At 31.2% G+C, this 24,216-nt stretch overlaps 4 protein-coding genes across 9 annotated transcripts; 2 read left to right on the top strand and 2 right to left on the bottom strand.

The window, feature by feature from the left end:
* The first annotated feature begins 4,285 nt into the window (after positions 1-4,285).
* Positions 4,286-9,220, top strand: LOC130904066 (uncharacterized). Of its 5 annotated transcripts, none has more exons than XM_057816598.1 (5): positions 4,286-4,462; positions 6,846-7,050; positions 7,126-7,278; positions 7,598-7,736; positions 9,019-9,220. In XM_057816598.1, the coding sequence occupies exons 2-5, from the start codon at positions 6,979-6,981 to the stop codon at positions 9,153-9,155; spliced, it is 501 nt and encodes a 166-aa protein (XP_057672581.1). In that variant the 5' UTR covers positions 4,286-4,462; positions 6,846-6,978; the 3' UTR covers positions 9,156-9,220. The 5 variants fall into 5 exon arrangements, with proteins under 5 accessions (XP_057672581.1, XP_057672582.1, XP_057672585.1 ...); XM_057816599.1 differs by lacking the exon at positions 4,286-4,462 and adding an exon at positions 5,704-5,927; XM_057816602.1 differs by lacking the exon at positions 4,286-4,462 and adding an exon at positions 5,930-6,002.
* A 2,353-nt stretch (positions 9,221-11,573) lies between these two features.
* On the bottom strand, positions 11,574-13,165 carry LOC130904065 (uncharacterized). The gene is made up of 4 exons (XM_057816596.1): positions 12,996-13,165; positions 12,723-12,869; positions 11,863-11,992; positions 11,574-11,799 (listed from the first exon to the last, which is right to left on the bottom strand). Exons 1-4 carry the CDS (start codon positions 13,044-13,046, stop codon positions 11,702-11,704), a joined length of 426 nt encoding a protein of 141 aa, XP_057672579.1. The 5' UTR covers positions 13,047-13,165; the 3' UTR covers positions 11,574-11,701.
* Positions 13,166-14,728: 1,563 nt separating this feature from the next.
* Positions 14,729-18,478, top strand: LOC130904062 (23 kDa integral membrane protein-like). 2 transcript variants are annotated; one of them, XM_057816593.1, is made up of 5 exons: positions 14,729-14,947; positions 15,935-16,132; positions 17,079-17,255; positions 17,308-17,484; positions 18,297-18,478. In XM_057816593.1, exons 1-5 carry the CDS (start codon positions 14,888-14,890, stop codon positions 18,399-18,401), a joined length of 717 nt encoding a protein of 238 aa, XP_057672576.1. In that variant the 5' UTR covers positions 14,729-14,887; the 3' UTR covers positions 18,402-18,478. The 2 variants fall into 2 exon arrangements, with proteins under 2 accessions (XP_057672576.1, XP_057672577.1); XM_057816594.1 differs by having other exon boundaries at positions 14,737-14,947; positions 17,308-17,491.
* Positions 18,468-22,500, bottom strand: LOC130904064 (uncharacterized). Its single transcript, XM_057816595.1, has 4 exons — positions 22,323-22,500; positions 19,989-20,135; positions 19,765-19,894; positions 18,468-19,621 (listed from the first exon to the last, which is right to left on the bottom strand). Exons 1-4 carry the CDS (start codon positions 22,389-22,391, stop codon positions 19,467-19,469), a joined length of 501 nt encoding a protein of 166 aa, XP_057672578.1. The 5' UTR covers positions 22,392-22,500; the 3' UTR covers positions 18,468-19,466.
* Between the last annotated feature and the right edge of the window lie 1,716 nt (positions 22,501-24,216).

The following is a 24,216-nucleotide window of genomic DNA, read 5'->3' as shown; positions in this document are numbered from 1 at the left end:
ATAACCTTACCTAACCAATTTTATTAGTTTGTGGAAATGTGTATTTACATAATTGTTTCATCATTTATCAGTATTGTTGAGATTCAATCAAGCTTCTATAACGTATGGAAATTGTAATTATTTCTTTATAATTAATATTTAAGGTTAGAAAATGTTGAATTATATCTTATTAACAACAATAGAATTTTTGAAGATATTTCTATTTCCCCACGATTGATACTTCGATCTCTCCTATTTTACAAACTGAAGTTCAAGGTTCATATTATTATGTAATAGTCCAACATATGATTAGTAATTATTTCAAATATAGACATTTTGCGTAGGATGGAAATAAAGACACACCCACGTGCTCATCATACCGAATAGATTTATATTTAACGTCAATGACCTTCCTATTAACCCTACTGATGCTTCCTCAATACGTTTGTTGTTAATACTAATATATATTTTTATTTTTAAAAATAGTGAATTGATTATGACAAAATAATTATTTAACAATACCTACCATTGATTACCAATAAGTTGGGAAAATTTTATCGATATAATTTGAATGTGAATTGACTAGTATGTAAAAAGATGAAGAATTCAATACTGGTAAACGTTCAGAACCGCCAAAACTAATAAATTAGTATTTTCTCATCTAACAAATCTACTGATAAATTCTAACAAACTAGAAATGAAATTAATCAGCTGCATTTTTTCAAGCGGTTTTTTATTCTATACATCGTCGCTATTTTCTTTTGTTGATTATTTTGTGTCGATATTTTTTAAGTTGTCGTGATTCTCTTGTTTTGTTTTTAATCTTTTTTTCAAAAGACAATTGTGTTTCTCACACCATCACGGACGAGCCTGTCACTACAAGAGCCGCAATTAAATGGAACAACATATTTTGTAAGTGATGATTCCAACATTTTTATCGATTTTAGGACGGCATATGACGGTATTCTAAGGCACTACCAGATTATAAATGCACTACAAATTCCAAAAACTTCGATCGAATTGACAAATATGACAATGTCACGCAGACCTAGGTGTGAGGCAGGGTGACGCGCTGGCATGTCTTCTGTTCAACATATCACTGGAAAAAGTAGTTCGAGATGCGAAACTCGATACTCGACCATCTTTAACAAATCATCGCAGGTGCTTGCCTTCGCAAACGACCTAGATCTGAACTCTAAGTAAATCAGAAGAAATTTTTGTAAATTTTGAGAACGCCGCAATCAAGATTGGCAGACTTAGATGGGCAATACATGTAGCACGCATCGACAACAGCGTGCTCACACAAAAGAATCTTAAGGCCATACCAACGGACAGTAGAATCAAAGGGAAACCAAGACTAAAATGGAGACATGGGGTCTCTGAAGATGCTAGAAAGATTGATGCGGCAAATTGGATGGTCCTTGCAAGAAAGTCGAGGTCCCCTTATGAGGCTCTAGCGCTAGTGATGAGAAATGATTCTAAATAACTCATTGAAACGTCGTATTTAGCTTATGTAGATATGAAAATGTCATAATTGGTTCAATAACCATGAAAATATAATCCTCACTTGCGATTTACTTGTTAAGAACGTTATTTACAGCGTTCTTCAGACTATTGGAGTAATTCATCTATTGTAGTACGTAGCGAACGCTCCGCGTCTGCAATTTTAGATATTAAATTGTGACATATCGCTTAATTATTTGTATGCGTTCATATAAATTGATTGGCGCGGTGTAATTCAAAAGTGAATAAGGATAATCCGTAGTACTTTACTTTAGAAAGTGAACTAAACCTTTATATAGTAACACATAAAAAAATTTAGAGGAAGAAATCAGAAACATGGAGTGAAACCCCAGGTCTGAAACAATAGAAAAATATCAGATTAACTCCTGGCAGCTCTTGTCGTTTCTGTGAAAAAGATAACGAAAAACCTCCTACGCGAGTGCAAGGCTGTACATAGACAAAGTCTACATTCGATTTATCTAAAGTAGAGGTTAACCAAAAAGCTCACATACAAGTAACTCATAGTCAAAGTAGAATCATACATGTTTTACTAGGAATTATAATATAAATATTCAAATTTTGCATTATCCTTTCGCCGAATATTAAAACTACCAATATTGTATTAATTCACGTTGGCCAAACAACTTGAAGTACCCAATTACAGATGTAATGAACATATATTGAAAATTTTTCGTTGTTTCTCAGATATATAATAAAGCATTTTCTTTTCAACTTTCACAAACATTTTTTAATATGAATTTTGTTTCTATACATTTCACAAAAGTCCCTTTTGAATTTATTATCATGAGGTCTATTCTGACACTTGTTTGTATGTAACCAAAAATCTTAGTTATAAAATCAGAATAAATTGATTTGAGCCTATTACTTACCTTTGCATTTAGGATCGGTATGTTTTTTTTTGTGAAACTACATCTTACTAGTACTTTACCTTGCCAGACACTAAATGAGGAAATATATCTACCTATCAGTCTAGGTTCAAACCTATTAACCATTTCATTAGCGTAACAAACAATTTAAAAATGAGGGATAGTACTGGTCGATAAGATAGATGGTTCAACAAGGTTCTGTGTCGACTTTGCCACCAAAAACGGATCCATTGTTAAGAATAATCTAAAGGTATATACACAATGTTATTTAGAACTTAATGCATTCAGAGATGCTTCATCCTAATTAGTAGTGGTACTATTTTGGTTCAGTAATGTTAATAACCAATCCTGGTATAGATTCAGAAAGAAAAATACCATAAGGAAGTTGGTTCTCTTTATGTTTTAGTAATTTATCTAACTTGAAAGTAAATCTCGTAAACCTAAACCAGAGGTGTTTAGTTTTGTTTTCCTCTTGGATCAATTTCAAAATATTACTGTCTTTGATCGACCCCCTGCTACTATATTTCAACAATATTTCCAAAACTCCTACACAAATGTGAAAATTTAAAAATGTGAACTTGTTCAAACTCCTCTTGAGTCTCTGTCATGATCTCTGGAGGTTGAGAATCACTTATCTTAGGATAAAAATTTTTGTAAACCCCTGTGGAGCCCTTCGTGGACCTCTTGTATTTACCTAGACCACTTTAGGATTCACTGAATCAGACAAAGAAAATCAGAGAAATGTTATAGCCAGGATCTAACATTATTTTCAAAATGGAAATATTCCTAGGAGGAACATCAAAACAACAATGAGTTGAAAATATTTTTTTACAAATATAGGTACTTAGAACTCGGGAAAAAAAATGCAGTTTTTGCTTTTTTCTGTAGCAAGTTTATGTTATTACAAATAAAAGTACGTATAAACCAGCGAGGTGAAAAGAACTAAAGAAGAAGTAGCCGAAGTCTCTCTGAAAATTTTTGCTAAATCCAACCAACGAAGGTGCTACAAATTCAGCCTGTACCCTGTTAACCTAACCTAACCTACTCTAACCTAAAAAAGTATTCATATAATAAGTGATCAGCTAAAACTTTGAAGTTGTATAAAATTGTTAAAAACAATTCCACCTTCCATATATTGTAATTACCTCCCTCTAATAACCCCAATTCGATAGGGGGTGAGGATGATTTTTAGATAATTACCCGTGTTTTGCCATGCAGTACTACATCCAGTCTTCCTTCCAATGTTCAGGCGTACGTTGGGAAGCGAATGTTTGCCGCAAACGTATCGTGTAGTACCGGCTTTACAATTTCAAATTTTTATCCCAAGCAAACAGACGCGAAACTTAATAAAATGAATATAATAAAAAAGTAGAGACAAAAACTAATCTTGTGATGTATTTTTTTTATATAAATTCATCGGTAAAAATATTGAAAAATATGATTTTAGGTACGCCCATGTCAGATTGGCACAATTGAACTAGAGACTAGACGCCAAATTCTATTATTGGCCTTAATTTATTCTTGGAGTAGAATAATTATTCTTAAAATTATGATTTAATCAATAATGTATATATATAGACAGATTTTTACGAGAAATAATGATAATATATTTGTACAATTTTTTATAATAAATACCAATTAAAAAGAGTTCATTGAAATAATTTAATTTCCTTTTTTCCCAATAGATTTATATATTCTTTCGTCTCAGGATTACAAATTCTTCTACAATTTACATTCTATTATTAATCTATACCAAATCCCACCCTGTATTATATATGAAAAACAAAATACGAAAGTCTGCTGGGCGATCAAATTCTGGGATGTTTGGTTATAGGACGCAAAGGCGCCGGCCGTTCTGGAGACTGAGTATTGGATGGGGAGGGTGGAAGGTCAGTTAAAATAATATTTGTTACCCGCCACGCCACTACCACGAACGAATACTTTTTTCGCTAATATAATTTTGCACTTTGTCTAATGAAATACGTATGCTGACACGAGAAATATTTCAAGTTTAACAGTGTCTTCTCAGAATTTAATATTTCTTGTAATCGAATTGAAATTATTTGAATGCGATGTTTAATGTTCAGATACAGGTAAGTTGATTATATAAAGTTTATTTAAATAAATCTTTTATATCACAATAGTATATTTACAACTAGAATAACCGCTTATAACTGGTATTTAATGTCCAGAGCTTTTTGTGAAGGGAGAATAGTAATAAAAACAATTTTCGTTTACCACAATGACACTAATAGAAAAATATGTGAGAATGTGTGACTGGTTACAATATAAATAAGCTATAGTATTTAGAATTTTGCTACTAGGTATTTTTTATGAGTTATTGGATTCGAAACATTCCATGATTTTAAATCCAGACAGATTTTGTTATATAGACCGTCCTGTTATTCGTGGAAGAGACCTTGATGATGGAAAGCCAGTGCAGGCTCGGCCTTAGGCAACTACAGCTACAGAAAATAGATTTTTGAGATTACAAGCTTTACGAAGAAGACATGTAACGGCAAGACAGCTTCAACGAGAGTTAGCTGAAGTCCAGTTCGCACAAGAATATGCGCACTGGAATGTTGAAGTTCCGCATAAGACCTTCAACACATTGGAAGAATGGTTTATCATGTTTAAGGGCTTACACAGAATTGGTACTGTTAGATTAGTACACCAGTACCTTCGAGAGGTATTGAGCATTTGTGGGACAATGTTTATATAAGGGTGAGATTTGATACCAACAACTGCAGTAGGTTTTAATGACTCAATATTTCTTGGAGGACTTGATCAAAAGTATGCTACGGCGTTGTCGTGATGTGATATATATTTCCAATATCCCTCCTTCATTTTTACCACTTAATGTAGGTTTCTATTCTCTTTTTCCTCTATAGTAGCTCTCCCAAGCGTATAAATTTTTTTAAATAAACCATTGTCTGTCTGACGGTGATTTTCATTCTACGGTTATGTCTTTGTAACCGCCTTTCACCACCAAACATAGACAACGATAGTTTTTTTGCTTCAAATAATTTTAACGCACCGTATATCTGTATTATTTCACACTACTACCCGTAATTACGTCTGTTGATTCATTTATCAAAAAATTTAAATCATACGATACGCCAATGATATTCACTTTTCCTTTAGTATGTTAAGCTATTAATAACCAGCGATTATCGATTGTTCCGTTTCATATTTTTTTCAATTTGTTTTGTTTTACAAATTATTAGAATTACTTATTTCAATAACCGACAAATTTTTATCTATTGTTATCAGATTTCTCAGTATCATGTTTGAACAAATTATATTCAAATCGTATTTTAAAGATACTATATTCATAGCTTCTTGATTGATATAATAATAATCTATCCTTGAAATCATTCGTGAGTTGACTGTTCTAAGAGCACGTCCGGTTCTGTGGTAATAATTCATAGAAATAAAAAACTACATTAAACACCACATGTTACATGTTAGTGAATTAAATGGTTCTCTCGACGCAAAGAGGTAGGCAAAAACTGGTATTCTGATTCACAGAACGAATTTTGTTTACCAGACAGACAGGTAAGTCAGTCATAGACATAGATAAAATTGTAATAGAACTTTCACAGACACGTGGTTAGTGTTAAAATTAGATGAGTATGTGTATTTATTTTTGTACATTAACGGGTATTCATCAAGATTTAATGGGTTAGGTAGTACTGTTATTTGTTTAGCTTTAAAATAATTTACCTACATGTTTATACAGTTTGCTATTTATTTCAATGTTTAAATATTGTGCTGCCAGTGACGGACTTTTGATATTTTTCAATCTGTTTGTAATTTACGGTGTTGAATGAAAACAAGTAATAAAACCATATTTTTCGGATGTATTGAATGAGTGACATGAATACATATTTTTGATTTTAGTTATATTCTAATGAACACAATAAATTTTGTAGTTTTCAGCCTTATTGAAATACATTAATTGCATCTCGAATATCTTTGACTTAAAAAGAAGTTCAAGATGTGGAAGTATGTATTTGAAGGCTAATATTTGTACTAGAGAAATTTCATTTTAGTTTTATGATAGGTGTATTAGTATTAAAATCAATTACACATAAAAAAAAAATAGCAAATAACGATCCTCGACATCATTACATCTTTCAACGTGTATAGTTTGTTAATTGCTTCTCTGTCTTCTTTAATTGATATGAATGATTCAATATCAAGATCGTGGATTTACTTCATGGACGTTCAGACGTGCAAAATTGTTTTCACAACCACCGAAAACTTTTTGTTGTACATCTTTATTAATTCAATAGAGTTGTAGAAAAAAAATTTGGCTTACCCTCGTACAGCTTGGATTATAAATTCTATTTTATTAATTGGGAATACAATTTTGATCAGAAAACTTTGTTCGAGTGATGATTTTTTTTAGTGTAACGGAAAATATAATCGATATACAATGAATATTAAACAAAACACTTCATTTCGTTTCAGGCGATAAGACCTGATAAAGAAACAAGCAAAATGCTGATTAAATTTCAACATTCATCGTTATGAAGTTTTTTTTCTATTATAATCATAAATACTCCATGCAGATATGTGACAAAATATATAGAAAATATGAAATATGATTACAAGAAGACTTAGTAGAGTAAATATTACAAAACTGGTTGTGTGTTTTATAGGAACTATACATTCGGTAAGTTCACTTCTACCTTTTGTTTCAAATTAATAATTATCTTAGTAACGTTTGAATACAGTTGTTATTTTCCAGATACTCCTGTACATTGGTTTAACCAATACTTTACGTGATGCCCCTCATTTTGAAAAAGACGAAAAGTTAGAAAACAGAGAAAACATAGAGGCAATTATTTTGTATACCGGACATTTTTTAATTATATTTTTATTATTTTTTTCTGTTTTTAAGGTTAGTATGTACCTATTGTTATAAAAAATAATGAATATTAATTTATTTGATCCTGTTGTAACTAAAAAAAATGCTTAAATGAATTAAAGCTGGGATTTTATACAGATGATATATTTAAAGCCGGACCTGTGCTTTAATCAGCTGTGGTCTCTACTTATGAGCGGCTTGGATCAACGTAGATAACCAGTAAAACAGAATGTATTTTTATCAAAAAGGGATTTCCAATAATGTAAACACAAAATCATTTAGAAATTTTAACGAAATAGTTTTTGTGTTTTGTTTAATATACGCTACAATTTCAAATTTGATTATTTTCCAGAATGCAGTTCGTTTTTTGTTACCTTGGCTAATTGTGATGTTGTTGCCTTTTACGTACATGACATTTATGGTGCTAATAGGATTAAGAGATATGAAAACTTATTTAATAAAACAACTTCTATTAAATTTTATTATTATCGGTAAGTTTAATCACTACTGTTTCTATTAAAACACAAAATAATTATTCAGAGTCGTCTACTAAACAATATGAAATGTTGCCTTCTTGAAATATGTAATGAATTTCTGGTTTAAAAGGTTGGAACTTGCTTTCAGATAATTTATAATGGTTTGAATTTGAACTGGTTTTATTCAACAATAAAAATTTCTGTTTTTTCTTAGTACATCTCAAAAATTTGTATCATTGTCTCCCTTTTTTTATATTTTTTCTCTCAAATTTATTCTGTCAGTCATGATAAGCAATAAAATGACATTTCAATTTTGCACCATCAATATGATTTAAATTTGCTAATATTTTATACTGGATGTGAAACCAATAGTTAAACTTTATACCTTTAGATGGCTCCAACTTCTTTATAACATTGAGCAATTTAACGAATTGTCAAAATCAGCTGATGCCCTTTTAGAGATGGCCGCCGTAGAATAAACAAATGCTTTTGCTGTAATTTTCTGTGTAGTTTATTAGGTTATTTCTGAGTTTTTAGCCCTTATTATTCCCATTTTTGTTGCGAAATGTCTACTTAAAGTAGACTATGCAGTATTGTGCTTAGTGTACATAAGCGGTAAAAATAGTCTGAGAAGCAAATATATTGGCAACTTGTGGAAAATGACCAGGATTCTCACTAAAGCTCTTTTGAATTTAATGAGCAACCTTAATAACTAACTGATTAAAACAAAACTTAGAAAATCCCCAGTTTCAGCTTTATTAGTTCTACTGAAAGAGCTAAAAAATATATATTGAGACTTCTTACCATTATAAAACAAAAACAATACAAAACAACTCTTACTATCGAAAAAACCAAGAAAAGTTAACAAGGGTTCATACGACAAAATCAATTATTTACCCTACGGCCACCATTTTGAAGTAGGACAACTGTTTTCTTAGATTACGGTTCATAGATAAACGTCGTATAGATATCATTTTCATATTGAAATTATTGTACTGATTTCTGGACGAGATAATTTGAAATATCACTTGATCTTGATTTAAATGATACTAAATAAAATGGTTGTACATTAACTTTACTGGACTGAAATTCAATTCTAAACCTTTTACTCTAAATTATGATGAAGTTACTCAAAGTTGACTTTTGACGTATAGTGATGGCAATCGATGACATATGACATATGGTTAACAAAACATTGTACCATGCATTGCGATAAAAGTACTTATCCGGAAAACATCTAGACTTTTACTTTGAAAAATAATTTCTCGGTTTAACATAAATAATTATTGTGTTTTAGGTATTTGCTGGCTATTTTGGAGTATATTATTCCAAATTTATCTAAATGGAGATTTTAAAACCGTCAATTTCATAGATAGAGGATACAATAGTGTTTCTTCTATTTTCTTTCTCAAACGACTGAAAAATTTTCGTTGAATATTGTTTACATAAGTCTAAAATAATAAAATGTTTGTATACATTTGTCATAATCGTACAAAAAATATTTTTTTTTACCCATAGCTTCGATAAAATTGAGTTTGTTGCTCAGATTTCAGCTACAGTAATACGTTAAAAAATAAAGTTTTTTTTGAAAAAAAAAAACAGTATTAAATACAATTTATTGTCATTATAATGCCAATAACTCTTTTTTTGAATTTTGAAAAATCGAATTTTCGAGAAAAATACTGTCACATAAATACGAGCAGAGTGGAGAGTTTAATCCAATAGTAGAAGAACGAGTAAAAACGCTAATTGCAAGCAGTGAATATAAATTAGTGAATAGTGTAGTGTATTTAAAATATCAATTATTTGTGCATAGTCGAATGTGGAAATAATTTGGAGGTAAGGAAAAAATTCGACATTTTATCTTTATTTAGTTATTTTTGTTTTGTTTTTTAGTTTTAGCAAGCTTTTGTTTACAAATTGTAACAATTTATTGGCAATAAAGCATTTCTCCCTCACACTTTTTTTCATAACGTTTCCACATTAAAACAATACAGAATATTAGATAACTGCTTAATCATATAGGCAGAGACCAAGTTGCAAAGGAAAGAAGAATACCTTTTTTATCCTCTATATATAATAGGCCTATTCAAGTAGCTGTCATTTGAAAACAAATATGATGATGGACGACTGTACAGGAGATTCCTGATTACGTTATTTTTTAGTTCATTTGTAATGGCAAATAAAACACTAAACTTTCTTCTTATTCACCTTTACTACATCATTAAACCATAAACCAATAAGTAGTGGACTGTATTTACTGTTTAACTAAATTGTACATTGAAACTAAAACATTTATACACTCTTGCTAATTGACATCAACCAAAATACATAAAATATAAATATATTATAAGATAGTAGCACAATAACAATCACACGCACACTACCAAGGCCAAAAAGCAAGTGTTACATTTCTTTTTCTATTTATCTTACGGCCCAGAGTTCGCAGACTAGACAAGCAAAAAAAGGTCTAAGAATAAAAACCACAATACAGCTTGTTGCCACGGTAACAACATTCAGTATATGTATACGGCGAACAGATTCATAACATGAAAGAAATATACATATATACGAGGTGCGTTCACAACAACGACACACACATTTTACTTCTGTTCATTTGAATCAAAAAATGTTGTTAGTTTTTTTTTTAATTCCGGCTATTATCTCGTTCAAACATAAACAGCATCTCAACCAGCTGTCCAAGGAACATAGAAAAGATGGTTAGATTCTACAAAAAGAGTAGGTTTAACAGAAGAAGAAGTGAAATATACAGTAAACTGTACAGAAGTCTAGGAAAAGAAACTTTAAGGGAAATCTGCACATCGGATTAAACTCAGATTTAGTATCCAATTTAAACAGGCTAGAGAATAGGTGAAAGCTTCATTTCTGCAAAAAACAAGATACGAAAGAGGAAAAAATAGTCAAAAAGTACAAAACATGATAAACTGTAATGTAAAAAATGTAATAATAGTAGAGTGAATAATTATTTCTGTCTACGTGAAAGATGTTTGATGATGCCTACTCCTGTCTGTTGTGTCGACTGTAATTGGGCAGAATTTAACCTAACTGCTTGTATTACTTTATCAATAATTTCTGAAATCTATTAGAATGCGTTTATGGGACTATATTAGTCAGTTGCAACAGTCAAATGTTAAAAATCTTGCGCCAGACTTTAGGGATGACCCGCAAGCACAGAAAATTCGTCTAGATCTACTAAAATAGGGCAAAGCCGGGAAAAATTCACTGGCCCTACTATAGAAGGGCGTCGCAGCCAAAAGGTTGAATCAATATTATCTTTTTATTAAAGAAGAAGAGAAGATACTGGAGCTCCCACATGGATGTACTCAAGAAGAGCAGATTTATCGTCAGAAGACATATACTAAGTTAGCTCAAAAGTGTATTATCAAAACCTATAATAAAATTACGTTTAAAATTTGTATTATCAGGGTTTGGGGTATTGATTTGAAGTATCAACAGCTTCATAGTTCGTAGCCTTCAGAGAGGCCCGACGTTACCAAAGTCCGATGTCCTTTGAGAAGCCGATCAGGCGCTTTGGCTTGAACCCTTATGTCGTTAGGCAGGTTGTGGGGTTTGCCCAGGTGTTTAAACCGCGCCCGTGTGAGTGCAGGGCACTCACATTTAACGTGTTTAGTTTAGTGTTTCACGGGTCATGGTGCTACATTGCCCTATATTATTTGGGTTTATTAATGTTTCTGATTCTAATCCTACGTAGAGCTCAAGACTTTGATCCGTGTAATGATTGGGGATTGTTAGAAAAAACTTCATTAAATGAAATCGTTTTTCTACGCACTTTATAGCTAAATTTGGATTGGGATTATACAAATAAAAAAGAAGAAGTTCTGCGTTTTATTTATCACAAACAAGGTAACTACAATTCTGGTTTCTTTGGTAAATAAATATTGTTGGAAGGAAGAATATACTTCTCCATGGTGATTAATTTCAAATTCTTATATCAACGATTATTTTGAAATTAATCTAACGTATTTAATTTTTTCAAAAAAAGGACTTTTTTGAATATTATATTTCAAAACTGTATACCACATAATCCATATAGCACCTAAAAATTAATTTCATTTCAATTACTAACCATCAAAACTAATATTTAATTTATAAAACGCACCCATTGATAAAAAATTGTAAAAAACTTGTCCTGCTTCTTCCTTAAATATAACATTTAGTCCATATAATGTTACTATGATGAATGCAGGAGTTGTTATTAGTAGCCATGGTATACTGAATTTTGGATTCTCCTTCAAAATAGAAAACTATAAATGGCATGTATAACATCAATCAATAAGTCGTGTGACTGACACATAGATGGCGCTGTCATTGTCAAATCTAAACGACGTTTATGAAGTACCTACTTTCAAAAGACTATGCGTCAAATTTCATGAGATTTCGATTAGTCAGAAAAAAGTGGCAACTATTTAAGTGAAGCTAACTTTGTTATTTTCAAAAAATTTCGTGTATTATTGACTTCAAAAATTCATCCAAACTTTCAGTTTTGAGGTACTGAAATTTCATTTTACATAAGGCCCTTTTCTAGTTAATAATACTAACTGATTTTAGTCTCAGGTATAACAATATGATTTTCATAAAAAATGTTACATACGACCATCTGGTTTTGACGGGACAATATGTAAATCAAATCTAAACCAATTTTTTACCAGAATCAATTTATACCTTAATTCATATATAAGGAAATAGAACTCTAATAAAATATTGAATATTTTTCATATATATTTTTAATTACTACTTCTTTTTCTTTTTTAACTTGTTTTGAAATTATCTTATATTATAAACTTTAAAATTTACAAACTGAAATCCATCAATTTTCAAATTTACAAATAGTAATATGCTTTAAATTCGTAGTTGTACTATTCATTGTAAAAAAAAATGAAAAAAATACTCTGGCTAACATTTTATTCTCCTGAGTTCGACTCTGTTATATTGGTTGGAATTATCAACATCTCTACTTACGTTAGCAGTTCCATAAATCAGTAACGAAACAGTAACTATTTGGAAGATATACGAAAAAAATAGAAACATTTGCTCTCGTATTACAATAGGTTCTTCCAAAACTATTAATTCCCAAATCCTTTCATATAAACGTAATACAATCAACATCTAAAATACAATACTCATTTAAAAATAGTGATCAATATCTTGAACAAATAACATACATTTCACATCTCTATTAATCGAATACTGATATAGGTTATGTTAGTGTTTTTATGTTTATAAATAACTTACCAAGTGTAAGAATCCTACAAGGAAGCAGTAATGACGTGAAGTTAATTTCATTATGTGGTGTCATTAAAATAAAATTTCTTTTTTGTTTTGATAAACTAGAAAATTCACACTGGAACTCTGCTGTGATTAAGTGCAAACATATTTATAAATATTCACATCTTAAAGATAATAAAAGCGTAGTTGCCGCTTCGTTTTATATTGTTGAAATTTACAGTAACTTCCTTCAATAAATTGATGATTTCATTGAAATTTATGATAATAATCAGATATTAATTTAACCAAGTTTTGGATCTAGCATATCTAAATAAATACAAAAGTAGCATTCCAATACGTATGCTTCAAAATATTATATTATTTATTAAATAATATTATTATTTACGGGTAAACTTGGCAACTCCTTAGAAATAGTTTAAGAACATAAAATAGCTGTGAATCTACCATACCTTGTCTATCGTTTTCTAATACGGGGCCGGGTTTATTGATTTTTATTTTTATTTTATTTATAAATAAGAAATTTTTAGATTTAATTTGCTTTATGTAATATTACTATGTTGATTTAATGGTTTAGTAAAGACTTAGTAACTTCCAGTTCCATGGCGGTTTTTCAAATAATGACCTACAATGAACGGAAGTTAAAGTAGTTCTTGTAATATATAGGGTGATCCCAAGATACTAAAAAGGTTATATTTTTCAAAAATCGTGTAGGGGATTCTAATATGATGATATAATTGTAATAAAAAAATAAATATTGTTGAAGCACTTATATGACCTACATTTCTATTTTGTTTAGAGGTTAGTTCTAAAATAAGTTCAAATGTTTACACATAAATATAATTGTGCTTATTCATTGAATAGGTACTGGTATTAAGTTTAAAGTAGAATAAATATTTTTCGATTTATTTACGTCTCTATTTCAAAAATCGATTAGCAAAAATAATTTAACGGCTACCAATAATAAATCCAATTGAACAGTTTATACAGGTGATATATTATTGAAATTTATATGTTTTTATATGCCAAATATACGACCAAAATAAACAACACACTTGAAAGAGTTATGTAAGGTTATAAATCAAGAAATGTATATAATTTTCGAAAATACATATGAGAAATTTTGATTGTTTAGTCTCTATAATTTGATTTTAGAATATCATTTGAATTTCATCTTCTGGAAATCTGTTCACCACATCAAAAGAATGTTAGAATCTTTTTTGTAAATTCCCACTTCAATGAATATGGCCGGAAAGAATACATATTTACATAGGTCTGGAGGGTTTACCATAGCTCCAGACCTTAGTTTGAGGTTGAAAAACCTTCTTTATCTCTAAATTGTTTGCAAAATTAACGCCTATTTGTTAAAATGGGACAATTGAACAATTAGTGTCTGATGCTCTTTTGATTTTCTGGACCAAATTAATTGTTTTAACTGCTATTAAAAGTTTATTATGAGCCAGACAATTAATTTAAACAATTCTCCGATAATATGAATATTGTTTATATTGACATTGAAAGTATATCGCCAAACGCGAATTAATAGCATCATAAAATCGCTCACAAAACAAATTATATCTAATCCAAATTATTCACAGTCGCAAAACGGATAAAAAAGTCGTTCAAAACAATATTATACGAAACATACACAATAGCAATAATGAAAACTCTACTGGGTTGTTGTAGTTCTAATAGAATCGTTTTTGAACCCATCGTTTTTATTTTTAAAGCAACTCACCGCATTTGCAATATGGTTTTGTCGCAGATTGTATCATAATCACGACTGTATTGTGTTGTCGTCAATACTATTTGCTAAGTAATACTAAATACCTGATAAAATAAAATGAAATCAATATTCAAATATTGACAGAAAATGGTGTGTCATTTGTACTCTAATTAAAATGGGATGTGATGAAGACATTTTGAAATGTTTAGTGTTTTGGACTAACTTCATACTAGCAGTAAGTACTTCGTTTGAACATGAATTATTTATCTTAAAGAAGTTTCTAGTGAAGATTTCTTTTGATAACTTAGCAGTTTTTTTATTGAATGTGTTAAATTTGTTGGATATTAAACTTAAAATAGGTAAATATAATATATTTTTTTATTTGTAAATACAGGGTTGGAGCTAAAGTTAAAATAAAAATAGGAAAATATTAACTAGAAATGTCATAAGTGAATAATATCCTTAAATAAATAGTAACATCATTCAAAATTGTTGTAATTAAAAAAGCAGTAACGTTATGTAACAGTGATACCAACCGAAATCGTTTAATTTACATGAAGAACTTAACATTTCCAGTAATATACTGAATATTTCATTTTAAAAGTTTTATTAACTTCGAACAGTGCGGAACCTTGCGATCTTGTACGCCATTATACATAGTTGAATTAAATTATACTGACGGCGCGGGAAAATCAAATCGGTGACATTTTTTTTTTCTAAATTGGTACAACTTCTTCTGATGTTCGTTTGAGCGCCGTATCCTAACATATACAACAAAAGAAGAGCAACGAATTTGCAGGAAATTTTCAGTGGAATCTTGGAAATGTTGCAAAAGTGTTTTGGACAATCTAAATTATGGTGACGCGAATATTTGAGTGTCACGAAGCACTCAGTGATGATCTAGAAAATTTGCCTCGTGCATTGTAGGTCTGGACAGGTTTATCAATAATAGAATGATAACTAAAAATTCTTAAAAACAAAACGTTATTACAAAATATGAATTTGTAAACGGAAATCAAAAGTAAATGACATTAACTTCTCGGTATGCTTTCTAACCCCAATTTCTATAATTAAATATAAAGTAATTAGTTTAAAATTTCTAACTGCGACGAGATGCTCGTTCCTTTGAGAAGTGAACAAATTAAATGTGTTACTAATAACGTTCTGCTTTCTTATTTTGATGCATTATTATATAACAAAAGCAGTTTTCGAAAAATTTCAGTTAGTTGGAATCGTTCTTATATCACTTGGAATTATTTATAAAATAAGTTTAGAAGAAATTTCGAACGCTATCCCTAAAGAATATGAAGATCTCATTGTGATACCTGTTCTCACCATACCTCTAGGAACAGTCCTAATATTTCTTGCAGTATTCGGTTGCTATGGATGTCTCACTGAGAGGATCAAATACGTTGCATTGGTAAGTTTCAATTGGCAACCCTGCATTTTTTAATGTCAAAATCCCAAGTTAGTAACTGTTGACTGTCGTTGATTCGCTGCTATCACAGTTGCCATGGAATTTAAGTTCGTGGCATTTTGTCTGTCATCGAGACTAAATCATCGATTTCAACTCAAACGGTACTTCTGTCAAAACATTCGCTGAACATAACCGATTTAAATGTCCGGGGTCACGTCAACGTTTCGAAAGAGATCAAAACATATATCGGTAGTATTCAATGTGGGTTATTATGAAAATAAGTTTCTATGATTTGAAGGTCGGCTTAAGTAAAGAGAATTCTGAAAACTCCCGCTACTACAAGACCTTTCGGAAACTATGATCGGGTTAACCAGATTGTGGGAATTCCAAGTTACCTTCTTTTGGGAATTCCAAATCACCTCTCTTTCATAACCTTCTTAATATCCGAATAGCAATTAACTAAATCCTCTCGGACATATCTGATACACGTTTTAGGAAAAACCAGCATATCAACATACGTGCACTTTCCACATTGTTTCATGACACCCCCTCCTAATACACGAACCCAGGCAAGACGTTGACATTCGTTGACTCGAACGCTCAAATCTCAGCGGAGCTACTCTGCTCTTAGAGATTCGGCACGCGCCGCTTTGGTATTTATGTAAATATATATATAATAATTCTAAGTAGTTGTTGACCTTTGATTATTGTGCTTAATCATGATCTAAATGTTCGGAAACTAACCTGGATGACGTTCATTGTTGTTCGGAAACTGATCGAGTTTCAATTGTGTATGATTATTTGAAGTATGTAAATTATTTATTACCCTTAAGTGGCTGTCTATTATTAATTCTCATGAGCAGCGTCATCATCGCTTATTAGGGGGGTAAATTGTTGATAATCTAGAATTTATTACCCAACTAATTAATTTTTTTTTATAATTGTTTAGTATATAGCGATCTTGCTGGTGGTATTTATACTTCAACTTACAATAGGAGTAAACTCCTTTTATAAAATAGGAAACGTAACAGTTTTCCAAAACAGATTAGACACGACTGTAGAAGATATATTTGAAAATTATACCTGCGAAGAAAATGCTAATATTGTTGATCTCATACAACACAGAGTAAGTGTTTGAAATCTTTTATATTTCATGTAGTTGATCAATTTTATTTTAGTTGAAATGTTGTGGGTATAACGGATCAAAGTATTGGATTGATAGTATACCAAGTAGTTGCCGCAAGGTTGATTCCAATGATATTTTCGAAAATCCTTGTAACATTGAAATATCTAATTATATACGACATTGTCAAATCGTTCTTGGGATTTCTATATGTCTTTTATCACTAGCTGAGGTAAGAGGTACATAAGTTTGAATCAATCCAAAATTTGCCTTCAAGGAGCCCTCAAACTTATCCCTTCATAAACTCGTATCGTAAAAATCGACAGGATTCAGATCTTGTCCAAGTTATAGATAAATCAGGGCTTAATTCAAGGCCAAAGACACAGTTGACTGATTTCATCTTCGTCTTTAGTGGTGCCACTATAAAAAATCGCACACAATTTAAAAATGGCTACAGATCATCAAATTTCATGTATCACCTGTGCAGCTCAGCACAAAGATCAAAGCTCACAATTTACAAGACAATAATCGGTCCCGTAGGCAGATGCGAGACATGGACTATGAAGACGACAAGCGGATTTTAAACTGCTGGGAACGGAAGATCCTGCGAAAGATTTTTGACTCTGTGCGTGGAGGATCCGGAGGAAAATACTGAGCTGAGACAGATGGTGGCGTTTACCAGGGGAGCGCGTCTGAGGTGGCTGGGACACGTTGGAAGGATACCTTCTGATCGAAACTCGCGTAGAGCTATGTATGGAGTTCCTGAAGGCTGGTGACTGAGAGGTTGGAGGACGTTGAGGCGGAATTGATCCAGCTAGGGTTTTGACGTTGGAGGCACCATGCTTGGTTCTCAAGGAACCATAGCGCTGGTTAAAGAAGAAAGATGATAGAAAATCATATCACAATTTCCATTAGAATCTTTGATTGAGACAATTCGCTTTTGATAATTAAGTTAAATTAAAATATGCCACCTTGTAACTAAACTGAAGATGACTTCGCTTGGATTTCTAATTATTTGTTATAAATTTTCGTATTCTGTTTCAGTTTGCCGCTTCAATAATCTCCGTGGCTTTTGTTTATTACCTGAAGATTCATACTAGAAGTTTTATCTTCATCAAAGACTGCACTTTTGATAACGGACTGCTTTGACTTTTATTAAAATATTCTTTTTACGCTATATTTGTAATAATACTTTTTGATACTAAAAATAAATAATTCTTAATAAACAGTTTTTTATTATTTAAAAAAGACACAGCTCCTTCTATGTTTATATTCATATTTTACCTATTTTCTTTTGAACAATTTATATTTAAATATTTCTTCAATGAATAATCTAACTCGACATATTTTTTATCAACATTAATAATAAATATTTCAGACAATAAATTTAAGAATTAATTTTTTTGTAACACAGTTTTAAATGCCTATACCTTTATTATATTTCTCAAAATCACCTACTCGAATTTACTAATTTTTCGATATAAATCAAAAGAAAGAGTTTTCAAAATAATTTTATTCCAATCTGAAAATCCTTACTAGAAGGTATTAACGTGAGAATCACCCGAGCCAATCCGCCCCTGCTGTTTGTTTACGTTTCTAAGAAATCAATTTTAATTATAATTATATAAATTATACACGATAGAAAAAAATTCTATTCAATTATCAAATTAAAAAGATAAATACATGAATAATTATCATACGATACCAACAATATTTCATATTTAGTTATAATATGCCAAAAATCTCAATATTCTTAACATTCAATCTAACCTCAAATATTTATATTGATTCGATTTACTTTTAATAATCACAAGCGAGTTTTAAAGATTTTTTTCAACATCAAAATGTAACAAGATACTTCACCTCTAGTCATTTAAATGTAAACGCACTTCCAAAAATAACGATAAGGCGCCGCAAGGATAGATTTCCTGAGTACTGTAAAAAAACAGCAGGGTCGGACTGGGTCGCTACGGTTGGACACGAAAGTAATTTAACGTTAAGAATAATATTATACCAAAGAATCTAATAAATTTAGCAGAGAGATTGAAATTATATATTTGTTTAATGATAATCTTTCCGATTTCTCTAAATTCCTTCAAATAAAGATTTGTAAATAATACAAATTACAACTTGATAAAAACTGTTTTTTGTTGGTTCTTCAAAGTGAAGTAGTTTAATAGTCACAAACATATAAATGAAGCGTGTATTCTTCAGTTACACTGCGGTACTTTCGATGGCTTTTTCAGGAAAAACTACTGGGTTGATGTTGGTGTTGCAAGTGATTTCAATAACGCCTGATTTCACACTATTGTATTCTGCTAATTCGTTGTAGAATCCAACCATACAGTAGAGACCATACCAAAGAAAGACTAAAAATACATTAATATTAACTTCATACTTGTACTTTAGCCACTACAATACGTAGACCTTAATAATACGTTTTTTAGGCACTACTGCTTATTTTCTTTTCGTACTAATGCGTGAAGTTTTAGTTTATTAGAGATATACTTACAACATACAAGTAGAAGACCAGCAAGACTAAATGATTTATATTCGAATACGTTGATTGCAGCAAAAACTGTGATAATAAAAAGATTCGTCATTTCTAAAATAATGTATAGAAATACATATTTTTCGCATCCCTAAAATAAAAATAAATATTACAAACTAGTAAAACAATATGGAAGATTTTGTTACTAAAATACTATTGTTGTATAATTTTTTAAAGATATTTACTTTAACCAAAGCCGCTATGATAACACCAGCAACAAATATGTTGAATATTCCCAAGATAAGAGCTAAAATTAAATAGAGCTCGTCTTCTCCAGTTTGGTGGTGATACAGTGCTACACTTGATGCTACAGTAGCGGTTATAGAGAACATCTACAAATAAATCGGTTTTATAGATTATTATCGAACTTAACACCAATCTACAGCAGAATGTAACGGATGAAAAATTTTTAAATGAATCTCAGGTTACTAGAGAAAAAATTTACTCCCCGCGGTATTCTTTTTTGAGCACTTTCCACAATTATTTCATCTTTTCCAAAACATTTGTTGTCGTGCCATTTCTTCAAGCTGGAAACAAGATTAATAACTCGGCGATAAATCTGAAGAATCTGATGGATGTTATAGAAATTGGTAACCTAAATCATGGAAACTCTTGCATTGTCCTGATTCAAACGAACATTTTTTTTGGCCGAACATGGTCGTTGGCATAATATTCCACGTTCATTATTTCCTTTCCTTGCTTTCCTTTTCGCCGATTCATCTCGAAACCCACACACACACACAGCTGTTTGGTATCTGGATTGCTGTGATGCTCTCAAGGTTATCAATTGATGTAAAAATTCGTGAAGTTGTTGATTGTAAACAGAACCCGAGTAAACGATCAAAAATGAAACCACTGAAACGTGTGAGATACCCATTCTCCTACAATATCTTGTACTTTCTGTATTCGATCAGCCACCAACATATCGGGATTTATTTCAAGTGTTTTGGGAGCAGAGATCTCAACAAAAAGTCTAGAACATTCAATACTTTCCATGATTTTACGGACACAACGAAATTTATAAAGTATCTTGGAAGATCAACTCACAGATGACTGTTGATATTATTTTGTTGGACGAGACAGTAAATGGAGGCGAATAATCACATTACCCTAAACTTATTGATTCTTAAGACTCCCAAAACTGAAGATAAGGAACATATATGTACCAAAAACTCTGAGATCGCCACACCAACTCTTAAAATGACATCAAATGGTCCTTCAAGTCGGATATGAACCAATTGAAGGCTCGAAGGACCAGACGGTTTATTTGTTGCATGTTTTTGTGACAGAATATACTCCGAGAAGTTTATTTATGAGAAATCTCCTTAGAAGACAGTAATTGGAGGCGAGTGAAGATATTTCTCCAAGTTTTATTACTCATTATTTCACAATTTGCGATTATTCGATTGAATTTTTGTAAATGCATCTTGAACTGTGAATACTTTTTATTATGAAAAAGTTATTATTTAAATCGGAATAATTTGAGGGGGAGTATGTTATGGAATCATTGATACACAAAATCATAAAAGGACGTTATATGTTATCTTAGGCCATTTTAAGAGAATATCTGGGAAAATCGACATATCCAGTATATTACCAGGTAAAAACCTGTATATAAGGTCACAAAAATCGATTTCTTCTTCTTCTTTTTCATCTTCTTCCTTTATCTCTTCATTACCGTCTTCAACGACATTTGTCTCATGATTTCTGGGTCGATAATAAACGCGGTGGAAATGTTGGTGATTTACTCCACTCGTTGGTGGAATATTTGATAATTGCACAGGTTTATTCGACTTTGTTGACTTGACGTATAGTGCATAAAGGAGATGATCGATACTATCCACAGATTTCGAAGCATTATAAACTACTAATAAAGTTTGCATTCCACAATCAAATAATCTCTGAACCTGACAGTTTTTTTCTTCAAATACTGCAGCAAGTTTACGGAATTTGAATAAGATGTACTCAATTATTTTCTACTTCAAATGCTATTTGTGTCCATGAGAAAATATATAAGTGTGTCCCTTAGTAATTTTTCAATTAGTGAAAGAGTATTATTGAATTGATAAATTTTAGAATTATTTGAAAGAAAAATTGAATTATATCTAAAAGTTGATAAAAACTAATAATTATATATTTAGAAATGGATTATAACCTTGATATAACGAGTTTTTGAGCAGGGTTACCAGTTCGCCTCAGATAATTCTTTAACCGCACGCTCTACGCCCTCTATTTCGAAAACAGTTTAATATATGAAAAAATGTTAAATAGAAAAGTTGTAGAGAATTAAATTCTCTACAATATTGATACGGAACACAAATAGCGTAAAACCCATAGAAAACGAGATATTTACAAAAAATTTAGAATTTAGAGAATAGTTATAGGATGCCAAAATACAAGTTTTTACGTGATAATATAGTGGATATGTCGATTTTCCGAGGTCCACGAACATGTTCTCAAAAAATTTATAAAAATAATAAAATAATTGGACGTAATAAATCTTATTAAAAAAGACTTACAATATTAGTGGCCCCCATTATAGCGGCTCCTGTTTTTAAACTCATAAAATACATAAATGATTTGACCATATTGTTAATTTCTTGTAAATCACAACTAGAACCTCTAATAACTCTCAAGCACTGGTTATTTTCGAATAATTTGAACCGCAATCTGTGTACGTACCGACTGGATAAAATTAACAAGGAAGCTGAGCAACCGCGCTCTGTGCTCTATCGAATTTTCAGATACTAGAATTTATCTTTTCCTAACACAAAAGCGACGTATGAAAGTGTTTTCTTTTTCTAACCGAATCATCTAAATTTTACAGGCCACTGAGATAACGTTGAAGAGAAAGTGACGCCAGACGTCTCGGCGTCTAAGTTGAAAACATTCAGGGTGTTTCTCATGTCGATTTGGGATATAAAAAAAAACAGAATTAATCTAATATTAGTTTGAAGTACAAATTTAGTTGTATTCTATTGTTTTTTCTTCAAAAATTTTTACTAAAAATACATAAACATAAGAAATTTCAAACCGGTATTTTTTTCGTCACAGGGTGACTGTTAAATGCGGCCGTTTTTGCTTGATTTCTTAGCTCAAACAGTGCAATAAAACGGTGCAAAAAACCGACGCCATGACCTTTCCTGCAGATGGAACTGTCTTTGTTTTCTTTAGAGCCGGCTCTCCCTTTTCAATCCATTGTTTTGATTGTTCTATTGTTTCGGGTGTGAAGTGATGTATCCACGTTTCATCCATGGTTATGACACCGCAGCTTTATGTCTGTAAAACATTATCACACACTCGATGGAAAGATCTTCACGATGCTGTTTTTGTTCCATTATGAGCAAACGCAGCACTCATCTTTCTTCTGTCCAAATTTTCAGATAAAATACAATGTACCGCACTTTTGAAATCCCTACTATGTCTGCTAGCTCGCGCACTTTCAGTCGACGTTCATCCAGTACCACTTGTGGATTTTCCTCGAGATTTCTGGAGTGTCACCTCATTTGGTCGACCACTACAATACCGGTCTTCTTTCAGTAGAATTATTGTGAATGCTTCATACTATGTACTCAACAACGTTATGACTTGTGACCTTTGAACAAATATCTTACTTTTATCAGAAATAGCCTCAACGTATTAGCTCAACCTTTAGTGGGACCTCCCACTCAGCGAAGGCATTTTTCTTGTGACCTAACTGACAAATTATAGTCCCATAATGTATGTTAATTTATTTGTTCATTGCAAATTAGGAAAACTTCGAAGTTTTAGTTTTCAAAATAAAAAAGTTAGACCGACATGTACTTATATATTCGAAAAAAATCTGATAACAAACTGGGAAAGTATGTGTCTCATTTGAAAAATGATGTTTTTTACGATGGCGGTTCCCTTTGTTTCGACCTTGATTCACTTTCAATGAAAATTAAAACAAAAAAAAAGAAATCATTGTTTTACAAAACAGTCTCCGTGGCAATTATGGCAGACCTGTGATTAAGCGAATACCTTTATGCAACTTCTTCCTGTTGTGATTCTGATTCATGGAACACCACACTAGTATCGGAACGTACTTGATTCTATTTCAATCACACATGTGTCAACTGTCAAGATAATTTTCTTTATGTCATGCCAACAAGCTTAAAAAAGTCTTAGTAACCTTTGTATTTAATTAAATACATAACACTACCAACATTTTCTTTTATTGTTCGTCGGCCCTATTTTGCACATATACTTCAGTGTTCTACCCCTTATTCTCTATTTTTATCCTTACATCGTAAAGATGGATTCGTAAGTCATTCATTGTCACCTAATTTGTAAACAAAAATTTTGTCTCCTTTATACTGCAATGTTGAAGGGTGAACAATTTTCAGTGGTATTTACTTCAACTTTTTTTGTAAGGTCAGAATCTGGTTTATT

This window comes from Diorhabda carinulata, chromosome 2, assembly GCF_026250575.1.
Source record: "Diorhabda carinulata isolate Delta chromosome 2, icDioCari1.1, whole genome shotgun sequence".
NCBI lineage: Eukaryota > Metazoa > Arthropoda > Insecta > Coleoptera > Chrysomelidae > Diorhabda > Diorhabda carinulata.
This window is presented reverse-complemented; position numbering and strand designations above follow the sequence as displayed.